Below are 13,120 nucleotides of genomic sequence, written 5' to 3' on the forward strand. Positions count from 1 at the left end.
GATGCCATTGGCCTTCTTGGCCCCCTGGGCACACTGCTGGCTCCTGTTCAGCCGGCTGTCAATCAACCCCCCCAGGTCCCTCTCTGACTGGCAGCTCTCCAGCCACTCCTCCCCAAGCCTGTAGCGCTGCTGGGGGTTGTTGTGGCCCAAGGGCAGCCCCCGGCATTTGGCCTTATGGAAACTCCTCCAGCTGGCCTCAGCCCATGGCTCCAGCCTGTCCAGGTCTCTCTGCAGAGCCTCCCTACCCTTGAGCAGATCAACACTCCCACCCAGCTTGGTGTCATCTGCCCAGGCACCGAAGGCAAGCTGACAGGCCTGTAATTTCCCAGATCATCTTTCTGATCCTTCTTATACATGGGAGCCACACTGGCCAATTTCCAATCTGTGGGGACCTTCCCACGGAACTCCTCACACTGGTCATCTCATGCCTATGTTCTCCTTAGTCATAAGCAGAATGTGCTCTGAGTTTTAGCTATTTTCAAAAATAGGTTTGAATTGTGATGATAAGTTGTCCAATACTGAAACACAGTTTCAGGTCTCACTGATTTCTGTGGAGACCCAAAGGCAGAACATTCCCTTTAGCAATTAAAGTTGGTGATATTTTCACTTTGTATAGTCTGTGAAGGCTTTTTTTCACACATTCCCTCCCACTCCCGTGGACACACACAGACATCTCTGCACACAAATATCCTGGTTTTCTACAGTATTTTTTTAAACCGAGGCCCAACTCCAGACCACTGTAGAGTTTTTGATTTCCATTTACACTAAGTGAAGTTTTACACTTATGCTGGCCATGCAGCTTTACAAGACAGAGTCAAAGAACAAAGGGAAAATACCGTCTTCAGAGATGATAAATCTGAACAGTGCAGGACACTTGACAAAGACGATTTCACCCACACTTGCAGGTTTCCAGCATGTAATATTGTCCCACATTCCTGGGCAACCTACAGAAGAGAAGGAGTGATAAAATACATTAGTGGTGGAAATTCATTCCTTTCGTCACACTGTTATTATGCTTTATAGCTGGTTCTTTCTTCTATCCATAAAAATGCGCTTCTTTAGAATAATAAAGAGCATAATTTTCTAATAAGCTTTCCCTAGAATAAAATAATTTTAAATCATGGCAATAACATAAAATATGTAGTTGTATGGCATAATAATGACCAGACTCTACCCTCGCAGAAGACGACATTTCTTAGTCTCAGTTAAATCATTCTAACATATACCAGAAACAAATTTTCCCTTGAGCATGAAATCTGCTGCTATTTAGCTATCTTTCAGTAGTGTTGTGTTAAATCTTTCTTATCTATGGATCATATCTTTGATTTAAATTCTATAAATTTCTGTTGGCTCTAGTTCTTGCAAAGTTACTGGCACATTTTGTAGTTTTACCCAGGGAGATGATCAGAAACTGAAAACGAAATTCTTCTTCATTCTACACCCAATTTTGTGGCTATTTGAGGGAAGCTCACCTCTTTCATGTTGTTTATTTAAAAAAAAATATTGGGAATAGAAATGTGTTTCCTTAGTAAAGAACTGTTTTAATATCATTCACTATCTTTACTGCAGTCTTTGCTCTAGAGAATATAAACTCACAATGTCAAAAGGATGATTTTGACCTCTAATTATTTCTTCCATGAGCTAAAGACAGAATCAGGCCTTTAACAACAGTCCATAGATTAGGCTTCAGATAACAATCTTTGAAATAAAGATCTGAATAGTGAAGAATCACCTCCTGCATGCATGGAGAAAGAAAAGGTGATGAGACTGTGAATGGAGTTGTCTTAGGATATCTCTTAGGATATTAGAAAAATTTATATTCCATGTGCTAGTGTACACCCAGTAAAGGAGCCCAGCTCCTGCTTCTTTTTTGATCACTGTGTCAGAGACATAACAAACTATGACTGGCTTTCAAGAAGCATAAGCCCTCCTGTGATTCTGTAAATGACCATCTTACCAGCTCATAAACCTAGATTTATCCAGTGTACAGAAAAACTCATATCAATCTCTCAAATTTCCTACTAATGTTTAAAAAAAGACTTAGTGAAGCAATCTCAAATGGGAATCATCTACTTTAGCAGAAAAAGAAAGAAAAACTAGATCTAAATATCTGTACTACTTATTTGCATTTGATGTTGAGATTGAGCACATAACCTTATCAACTGTTAAAAGCTGCAAGCTCCATGATTTTCTAAGTGGTTTTCTGTTAATATGCTCTTCTTTGACTATGTGCCAAGGAAAATAAGAGCTTCAGTAAAAGCAGATAATGCTTCAGTGTCATACTTTCAGACTGGCACAAGTACAATACAATGAGGTATGGGTGATCAACTTGTAAAAAACAGTGTGGGCTTTATTGACTTTGGTGATAGTAGCACATTTCCATCAGTGGAGAATGTATGCTCACAAAACTGGAATTGGTGTACTTTTCCCATCAGTTTCAATGGCAGGGAATCAAGCCCTGCGTTTTCTCACAAAAATATAAGCCAGATAATACCATGTGTGGTAGATAGGGCAGTTTTGATGATACAGTGTTTGAAGAATTCAGTCAGTGTCAAACAACACGGTTATGATGTTATGATGGCATATGCTAATATTTAATGTAATAATTCTTTCAAATTAAAGGATACAGCATCAGATTACATAATACAAACTAATAACCATATAAAATCTTGACCCTATTAGCTAAAAATCTCTCAGCTTTGCCAGACACACCAAAATACAATATTACTGCAAAAATGCTCATTAATTCATCACAGGATCTGGAAAATAGTAATCCTTTACATTTCCCCCATCTCCTCTCTTTTTTCCACTCCTACTCCAGGTTGTTTCCTTTGCCAGATGAGGATTTCATTGTATTGGTACTGTGATTCACTAGAACCTCTCCAAAAGGCTCAAAGACTGGGGTTTGAAAAGTTCTGTGATACAGTTAACATATTAAAGGTGGAAGTCAAGATCACATTGAGCACTCCTAGATTTTATTGTCTTTGATAGATAGTGTTTGCCCATGCAGTAGGAACTGTATTTAACATGTAAATCTGAATACATGTAGTCACAGGTTTATAGTTCACTGATGTATGGCGCTGTACAAAAGTAAAGAATATGTAAATATCTGTGGTAATAAGACATTTGCTTACAAGAGGCGTTAGAGGCAATCAAAGTGACTAATGAGATCTGATAACAACCTGCTAGCCTTGCTCACTTAAATTAAATGGGTTTGATAGTAATGGGAAAAGCTTTCTTATTTGATGGTTGGACTCCATGATCCCAAGGGTCTTTTCCAACCTGAATGATTCTATGATTTCTTATTATTACTTCAACATCAGTTGTCTTCTAAACTCTGGGATAGCAAAAGATACTACAAACCAACCTAGAGAAATGCAAGGAAATCCTCATACTGCAGAAAAGGAAGTGTAGACATGGAATAAATATTTCATAGCATTATGTATCAAATTCAGCTATGTCAGGTGGCTGTTTTTGTGGTAATACCATGGAGAGCTAAAAAATAGCCACATTTAAAAAGACATTATGTGTTCATCGTGCTAGAAAGCTTTGACGTGCTGACATTGGAAGAGAGGGAGAGAGAAGCAGAGAGTCAAGTAATTTCCCTTAGTTACTAAAATAGGTGAACAATGGAGATTAGAAAGAATTCATTGTCAATGAGAATGTTGCCTGATTCTGCCTGGAAAAGTGTATTTTAAACAAACAATTTAGAAGACCAAAGAAAAGGATGACAAAAAAATTAAACAGAATAAAGGCCAGCATGCACAATCCCCTTACATTTGTAAACAATGATACAGCCAGCAACTCCTGCTGGGTGAAATCTGCCCACGGAAATCAATGTGACTTGAGTGTGAAACTGCACAGCAGGGTTCTCCTCTGGCACTGATGGTATGTCTCCGTTGCCTTGTGACGTAGGGATGTCCAAACTAGCTTTGAAAAAGTAGCTCAGATACTGCAAGCAGCAAGGTGTAATTTCAAGTGGGCAAAATTCCCTGATTCTTAGCATATTAGAAATCAGTGACATCAAGAAATAATTTTAAAGAAGAAGATTTCATGTGGGACAGCATGAAAAAAATAATTAAAAAATGGTGGTCTTGCTAATGGATGGTCTTAAAAACAAGACAACTTGCAGAAAGCACAAATTCTGCCTTCCTTTCCCAAGTCTGCACTGCAGCCTGAAGACTGAAACTCATGTTTGTTAAACATTGTGGCATTCATTTTAGCTAACGTAAATGGTGTAATTCTTGACACCTGGTCCTGGGTAAGTACTTATGCCCTCTTCACAGACAGGCAGAAGAGTGCTTCATGTTATCCAGCTAGTTATCTTGTCTTTGATGGGGTGGATGATCCTTTGGGAGACCCTATTCCTTGCCACAGACTTTTGAGGAAATGAAAAGTGATCATTCAGCTATAGGATTAGTCAGGATTGGTTTAACTTCAGATGGCTAAGAATAACCCTTTTATCCTATTCAGCTAAGAAAGTTTCCTCTATAGTTTATGGAGAGAGACTTTCCAAATAGGGATAATCTCATTTTAAGGTGTCAGTGGTGGTGAATCATGCTGTAAAGTGTACTACCATCTCTCCACTGACTACACTCAGTAGAATGAGGCTAAGAAATAGCTTAGCCTAGACAGCTGCCTATTAAATGGCTGAAGCTCGTATTCCCCATAAGGTCTATATGGTCTTTTGGAGTAGACACGAATCAACTTTGCCCTCTGGGCAAAGGGCTTATCAGTGGCTGTGCAGCCTCTCTTAACCGCTTTCTGATCCTGAGTGCAGGAGTACAGCTAAGGGCTGGGACATGTTACTGCAGGCTGTGAACAGTGCCAGCATAGCTGTGCAGCTTCTGAGCAATTCAAACTACAGGCTGCTTATTAAAAGCCACATGATCAATCTATACATTTCTGTCTCAAGCTTCTCTTTGTAAAAAGGAGATAAAAATTGTGTTTAGACTGTAAGCTCCCCATGGCTGGATCCACCTTGTACTGTTCTTGTGAAAAATACTTCAAAAAACAGTCCTGATTTCAGGTGAAAAACATGGATTTTATATGAATTTCATATGAAGCCCATGACACCTAAATTTAAATTTGTATTGTTAAAGCTGAGCGTAGTGCCTCATATACCTAAAGATGGATCAGACTCGGCAGCTACAGAAAAAGAACAGCTTTTCCAGAGAAAGGCCAAAGTTCATAACAAGGAGGAAACTACAGGTACTTAGCATTGCACAATCTACTTATTCATTCTCAGAATTATACCTCGTACTAAAACCATTGTAGTCATCCTCCCTCTGTGGAGGTTCACACAAGTCTTGTTCCTGTCCTTTGGTTCAAATTAAGCCTCTCAGAGCAAAACACTTTCTCTCTAACCTGCTACTCCGGGCAACTGAAAGGCTCCCTTCTTACCTGAAATGTCTAGACAAACAACAAGAGAAAAAAAATTCAAAAACACAAATCAAGACATACTGGCAGAATAGCAGTGATGAAGAGTTCTTCTGAAATTGCTTACAGTCCCTTAGCTTCTTTTTCTCTTCTGTGTAGGGCTGTCTTAAGAGTTCCAGTTTTGATAGTGGCTAGATATAAAGCGAGATTTTAGGCCCATAGCTGAAGTTCACCTAGTTCAAGGAATGGACCTCACTTTAAATCCACTGAGAATAGAGCCTGTTATCTTCCACCAACACAGAGTCACTATGCCACCAGGACTACATACAAATTGTTGTTCTCTAATTTGTGTCCTGTTTCTTCACGATGCCTCTACAGCAATACCCTCATTTACATTATATTTAAATCCTCTTAACAGCATCCACAATATCCTCCCATGTCCTTATCCTGTCCCTAGTGCAACATGTCTCCTTCTTGTTGCTGCTAGCTTTTTGGCATGAGAAGGTGCAAAAGCAGAGACATGTTTTCTGAATGACAAGACCCTGTGTACTGAATTACTGGTCACTCAATCACTCCTCTTAATAAAGTGGGTTAAGTCCTACCTGTCCTCCTCTCCATGAAAATAATTGTTTTGACATTTTTCTTGTACTCAGCACACCATTTTCACAAAACGTAGAGGAATTTGCAGCTTGGAGACTAGTACACCTCTGTCAAATGTTGCTGACTTTATTCAGTGAACTCAAAATTATGGGGTGAAAAAAGGAATGACAGGACAATAGACAAAGGGATTTGTGGATTCAGGCACAAACAAAAGAGAAATTACAAGAATTTGCAAAAAAATTGTTTCCTTGGGGAATTAAGAAAAAATACATAATTATTAGACTTCTGTATTTTTCATTTGTGGAAATAAAGGCTTGAGATGAAAATCCATCCTTTTGGCTTACAGCATGCAGTTTGATTTTCAGTTCCTCTCCTCATTTATTAGTTTAAAATATCACCTTCAAGGTCATATTGCCTTCAGGAGAGTAATATCAAAGGAAATGTAATGTTACAAGCCAGCATATTAAACTGAATTATGTGATGCACAATAACTTTTAAAGGGCATACTACATATAAAGCTTTACAGAGAGAGGGTGAATATGAGATAGGTGCTCTCTGTTCTTTCATAAATCTAGGTAAATACTAAAATAAATAAAAGTTTAAGCGAGGCCTGAGTATGGGGCCTAGATTTTCAAAAGTAATTGACATTTCAAAATAATAGTATCTTATAGGAAGTCCTGTTACAGAAATGATGGTTCTGTAAGTGTTTCAAGTTAGGAAGCAAACTCGTAACACTGTCAGATTCACTAGTCTTTTCTGAAAGTCCAGGTCATAAGAGAACAGAAAAGAAAAATCAAATTCTAAAGTTATGAAAGGGGAGAAAAAAACTGAAGGAAGACATTCTGTACTGGAAAAGAGAATACTTGATCATGTATAAGGGTAGAAAGTCACTCCTTCCTTAAAATGTCTTATATACAAAACAGGCATGAAAGACCAAGTACAAGGGGAAGCTGGGTAGAGAAAAAAGAAAGGTTTTTCCTTCCCAGTTCTGCTCTCAATAGATTTTGGAATTATTTGAACAAAGTGTATTTATTCAGCATATGTCCTCTGGACCAGCTATTACACTAAGGATTTCTTCCTTTATGCAAATTTTACTACTGCTGCACTGAGATGCAACTTGCATTGTCTAACATGGTATTTGTTCACCTTAGTAGTGAAACATTATATACGTAAATCTGGGCTTAGTTCTACATTTCATTTACACTACATTCAGAAAAACATACACCTCTGGAGGGTTTCTAAGATAAATTATCCTCTGGAGATGCATTTTTTCTTCCACTGTTTAGAAAAGGAACCAAGAGAAATACTAACTTTAGGCTTAAAACAGCTGAAATTAGAGCAGAGGAATTCTACATGTATGGTCCAAGTGACTTGGCTATGGCTGTGTGAAGAAAAATAAACTGTAGTCAAATTTACCAGCAGTTGGTTCACCTTAATATTTTCTATTATGTTTCTCTAGATAACTGCTGCCTCTGGTATAAAGTTATGCAACACTATACTATGACTATTTAGAATCCATGGTTCATGTCAATGATAATTATATAAACTATGATAGCATTGATAGCATTTTCTGCTGGTATGTCGTTATCAGTAAAGTAAGATTTTTATAGGTTGACATTTTCAGAGATCTAAGATGTACGTAGGGCAACACTTTTTTTAAAAAAAAAAACCTATTAAAAATATCAGCTCAATTTATAAAATAGAACATTGGAGAAAATTATTTGAGTCATTTCACTTATCTACTAAATTAATCCTAGATTATATTAAAAACTAAAAATGAAAGAAACAGAAACAGCAGGGGGTTTTTTGATCGGAATGATGGGGTTTATAGCATAAGAGCAGAAAAAGATGAGCTGAAGGTAGTGGACTTCAGCTCTCAAAAGATTAAGTACGTATGCTTTGTATTTGCCAAACATAAACCGTATATTTTAGAACTGGGAGCTAGTACTTTTTACCAAAGTTTAACAGAGAGGATTTCCCTGTGTTCAGATGTTCTGCATTACTCAAGCACTTTGGTTCACCTTCCAACCACCTTAGGAGTGAGCTACACAAATTATAAATTACAACTCTAACTTTATTCCTACTATTTTGGTGGGGAAAAAATGTAGATACAAATACACATGAATCACTGTTTGACCATGAACTGTCTCAGAGGTGAAAAGGGAATGAAGATCTCATCATTGCAAAATTCAACCATTAGAACTACTCTCAAGAGAGTGAATTGATCTTGTCTATGTCTTACGTGAAACACACCTCAAAAGGAAAGGCTAATACTAAATTACTATTTTTTTCCTTGACCATTTTATAGATAACAAAGATCAGCTTTTAAATGACAGGAGCTGTTATCTATAATTAGAGAGTTTTAAACCTTTTTTCTTCTTTTAAAGCTGCTTTATTCTTTATAATCACAGGATATTTATTCTGAGCTCACACTTATTGCTGTTCTTGCATTATTACCTGCCAAGAAAACCTCATCCAAGAAAATCTCCAGAATCCTTAAAGTGCTGCCACTGCCAACCTTAGGTGATCTTTGGAGAGTTTTAAAGGGAAACTTCAGTTTGGCAAAATATTTGGAACAGTTCTTTTTACAGAGGAGTAATTCTAATTATTCAGAGGAGTAAAAAGTCAATAACCTTTTTTTTAAAAAACCCTTTCTTTAAATATAATAAAAAGTATTGGCTATTCATCTATGAGAGTCACCACTTTGCTGTTCTGGAGGAAGAAACACTCTGTGAAATTACTCAAAAAATAGTGAGATTTTATTCTAACACTTCTGGAAGTAAGAATGACACTTAAAAGCTGCCAGAACCTGAGCCAGTGCCAAGATCACCAGCTGCAGATGATCTGGCATCACTCAGGACATGGGTTATGTGAGATCATGGGCTACTGCTGGAGGCAGCCTTGTCTGGCAGCAGCTGGTACCCCTTCTTTTATTGGTGGTGGCAGCTGAAACAACTGTCATTATCCCATGTCACCACCACAGCATTGTGACTCACTTCCTTCCCTTCTTAGGTGAAGAAGAGATCATGCGCTTTTCTTTATCAACTCTTATCTTCCATGAATTCTCCAAGCTGGGAGACAGGGGAAAAGGAAGGATATTCCACCAGTGCCTAGAAGTCTTTGCAAGCATCACAGCACAACATATCTTAATCTTTAAGTGCCTGGGATCAAAATAATTTCTGGAAAGAGCATAGTAAAAATACTGGCTGAAGTTTGAAGAGGTAAGATGGAGTTTGAAAAGATGGTAATGAAGAACCAGAAAGTTGTGTTCCTCTTCCACAAAGCCTTACCTTCCTCTATCAGATGCTTCCCCTTCACAGGCACAATCTACTCATAAAAAGCACAACGGGGTGTAGTACTATCAGCTGTGTCTTACTTTTTTGAATAGTTTCAATTAACAGTATTAACATCCTACAATTGGTTGTAGTGATGGAGGAGCTGTATAGAAATACATATTATATATTTATAAATATAATATATATAAAATATTATATATAATATCTTTTTTCATCACAAGTATTAATGTTCCTCACAGCAAACCCTGGCTTTCAGCTAAGGCTGTAGATAAGAAATCTGTCCAAGATATATAGCTGAACAGTTCATTGTCACTTTTGCCACCCATGGAGAGTAGTAATATTTGGGATTTATGAGTCTGTGAAGAAGACATCTGTAAAGATCAGTAATATAAATAGTTGCCATGGATACAGAGAAAGTATAAATTTTTTCAACATGTCTTTTTTGTGTTTTGAAGTCTGCATTTTTTTGAGGATGAAGGGAGGATTTAGTTGCATGGAGGAAAATGAGAAGAAGATTTACTAACAGGTCTCTTGAGCATTGAGGTTTCCCAGTAGTAAATTCAGGGCTTCAAATCTGTCATAAAAGAAAAAAATTATAACATATTCCTTTGATTTGTTAGTTTCTAACTAATCTCACAACAACACTGAAGTGGGACTAAAATGGGACACAAACCTTGAAATAGTCTCTGGGTATGGGGTTACACTTCAGTCTTAAGAAATCATAATGTAGTAGAACAGGATTTTCAATGGGACTTATTCAGGCAAAGCCTGAGGTCAGCATTTATCTGGTCAATAATATTTGTCAGGAATTTTGACCTGTTTCTTAAAGGATAAATAGGCCAAAAAAACCAGATAGGCATTAAACAACTGAAAATAGGAACTGACCTCAAGTCTGTATGACTGATAATTTCAAAACTTGTATTAAATTCTGTAACACTAATATTAAGTTTTGTCAAAGGAATTTATGAATTATCATTATTTAGATTTCATGGTAGCTCTGGGGGTAAGAAGACTTTCTGCTCTTTTTACAGCTGGAAAACAAAACAAAACAAAATAAATGGTGATATTGAAAGCTAAACGCTCTCCAGAACAAAAGTTGTAACAGAGCTCAGAGGCAATCTGTCCTTTCTCATTCAGGCTCCTGTCCTCCCCACTTTCTTGCTTTTCTATTTTTTATAAATAGAGTTATCTCAGTGGAAAAGTCATGTCTGTAGTAGAAGATAACTTATAATAGAACTTGGGCCAAGTTCATTCCTGATGTAACCACAGTGACGCCAATGTGGATACTCTTGAGATGCATTTATTCCTTGTTTATGCCTTCAAATCTTCTGAGGATGAGAAATGACTGAATTAAATAATTTAATTTCTTCCAGTGTGCAAATTCCATAATCTCTCCTGGAAATTGTTCTAGTGGTGAGTCAAGCAATTCGTTATTAGAGCCCATGGAACCTTATGATCTAGTGAAGGAAACAAAGGAAATAAATACATTTATAAATACATTATAAAAAGCCAGTTTGTATTCTGTTAAGAGGCATGTTAACACATTACATTTCATACTCCTGAACAGCAAGACAGAAGATGTATTTTGTTCAAGCTTTTGAAGAAACTGAAAAAGATATCTTGAAGGAAAGGTGTGATTCAATAATAATGTCAAGTTTAACAAAGCCTGTCTCCTGTTTCATATTGAACTTCTCTGACTACCTGCAATGTATTCAGAGTAGAAAAATAACACTGAAAATTATATGCAATCCAGCCTCACAAAGATTTGCATAAACCTGGGAAATTTTGGTCAGTATGAAATAGTCTAAAGGAAATTATATTACTATTCAGTAAGTTCCCAGCTACTAAATGCCTTCCTGTCAAAAGTAAAGATATATAAAGATACAGGCCTTGACCTGGGCAGATTACAATCTGAAGTCAGTGAAAAGGCAGTGCGAAGGGTATCAATAGATGAAAAGGGAGGTTGAGGGCATGATGAAGAAGGGTAAAGGAGATGCTAGTGAAACAGAGAACGATCATGATCATTCCTCTGGTAATGAACAGTGGATGCTTTCCTTTTTTTCTCTCTCTTTTTTTTTTTTTTTTTTTTTCCCCCCCTGGAAAGATTATTTTCCTGCAGAGAGAGAAGGGGAAGAAAAAGAATGGAATGTAGACTGGGAAGGAACCATCATTGCCATCACATCCAGACCAACACTATCATCAGCAAGCAGAGGCCTTATAAATTTAATCCTGAAAAAGTAAATGTGTACACACTGCTCACAACTCTATATTGTGTAAACTACAAAATACAAAATCTTTCAACAGTAAAGTCCAAAAAACCAAAACCCATAAATACCATAATGACACATAGAAAGAGGATCAGAAATATTTCTGGTGTTTAGATACATGAAACATTAGGTGAAAAAGCCAAGAGAACTATAGGAAGTGGTTTCAGGAAGGTGCAAAATGACAGTGGTGGTAAAGCAAAGTCTGAACTGCTAGAGACAAGATACTTCTCCTTTGCTTGCCTTTAGATCAGAACAAGTGTGGTGGATCTGTCTTTATCTAAAGGCTGGAAAGATACAGGAAGGAATGGGAAGGAGTCATAGAGTGCTGAGGCTGCCATCACTACTTGACGATTTATGGTAGAGGACCAGTAAAATCAGTAACATACAGAGATATGCATCAGTCCTCCAACATTGCTGGTTTAGTCACTACTTCCATAAAAGTCATTACAGTAGTCATTGCAGAAAGCAGTATTTTGGGAAGAATGTGGATTTTTACCATATTTGGGAAATAAATGTCTTCAGATCCCCTAATTGGGAAATAAATGTCTTCAGATCCTAATTTTCCTTTTGCTTACTCCTGTAAATAAGGATTTAATTCCAACAAAGTCAGTGAGTTTCTCCATGTATAAAGCTGCTATAAATCAGAGACTAGTAGAGAATTTAGAGGTGGGTTAAAAAAGAAATATGAAAATGAATTAAGTATATTGTTCCTTCTTCCTCTCTTCTTACTAGAAAATGTTAAAGATGTAGTAGGAAGATAAATTGTTCTGGGGTGTTGCTCACAAATATGTGTGGGCAGGTAACCGCACTCCCATCTGAAGTAATAAATAACTATGAAAATTTGCATACATACAGTCAATATTCTTTTACTGGTGGTATTTATTAGAATGTGGAATAACTACGGAAAAACAGAAAATAAGTCTAAAGGGACCTGTGGAGGTCATAGAGTTTATTCCCTGTATCCAGGCAAAATAAAGCATAACTAAAACATCTAAAAGGAAGTTTGAGAGTTTTCATCGTCTGTGACGTTCTTAGTAGCTGGACAGAGGATGAGAAAAGTACTTTACAAGACACAATTCTGCACACTCAAGTTATAGAGTACAGATCCAGAAAGTCCTTTAAATCATTTGATAATTTTTGACTTGCAGGGACTGCGATAGCATTGGTGTCATATATAAAGATGGTAAAAAACTTCTTCATGATACTCTGAAAGTGAATAGATGTTGTACTACTTACCAGATATAAAATTAAGCCCTACTGTAAAGCCCAGTTGGATGTAGAAGTTATTTATAGGTATAAGTATGTATTTATACAGGTATAGAGTATAAGAATTTATTTACATATGTCGTCAGATAGACTACTCTGTCCATAGACTGTGTTTAGGGTATGTGTAGAAGAAAAATTCAAAAACACACAAAAAAACGCTCCATTTGTTACACAAGTGAGAAATCTTATTCATGTGAACAGTTGTGATCATAACATTTGAACTTTTCTGTATCAGTTCTCAATCCAGAAGAATAATGGGAAACAAACCAGTGATTCTGGTATATCCTGTATGAAGACAATTATGAAATAGTT

General features: G+C 36.9%; 1 protein-coding gene across 3 annotated transcripts in view; it reads right to left on the reverse strand.

Annotated features, from left to right (window-relative positions):
• ADCYAP1R1 (ADCYAP receptor type I) overlaps nt 1-13,120 on the reverse strand; it is a 101,659-nt gene that overhangs the window by 62,780 nt on the left and 25,759 nt on the right. For all 3 annotated transcript variants that reach the window (XM_074897932.1, XM_074897931.1, XM_074897929.1), the window contains exon 4: nt 837-944. In XM_074897932.1, the coding sequence (XP_074754033.1) occupies nt 837-944 (108 nt within the window). The remainder of the gene's footprint in view (nt 1-836; nt 945-13,120) is intronic.

Source organism: Athene noctua, chromosome 2, assembly GCF_965140245.1.
Source record: "Athene noctua chromosome 2, bAthNoc1.hap1.1, whole genome shotgun sequence".
Lineage (NCBI taxonomy): Eukaryota > Metazoa > Chordata > Aves > Strigiformes > Strigidae > Athene > Athene noctua.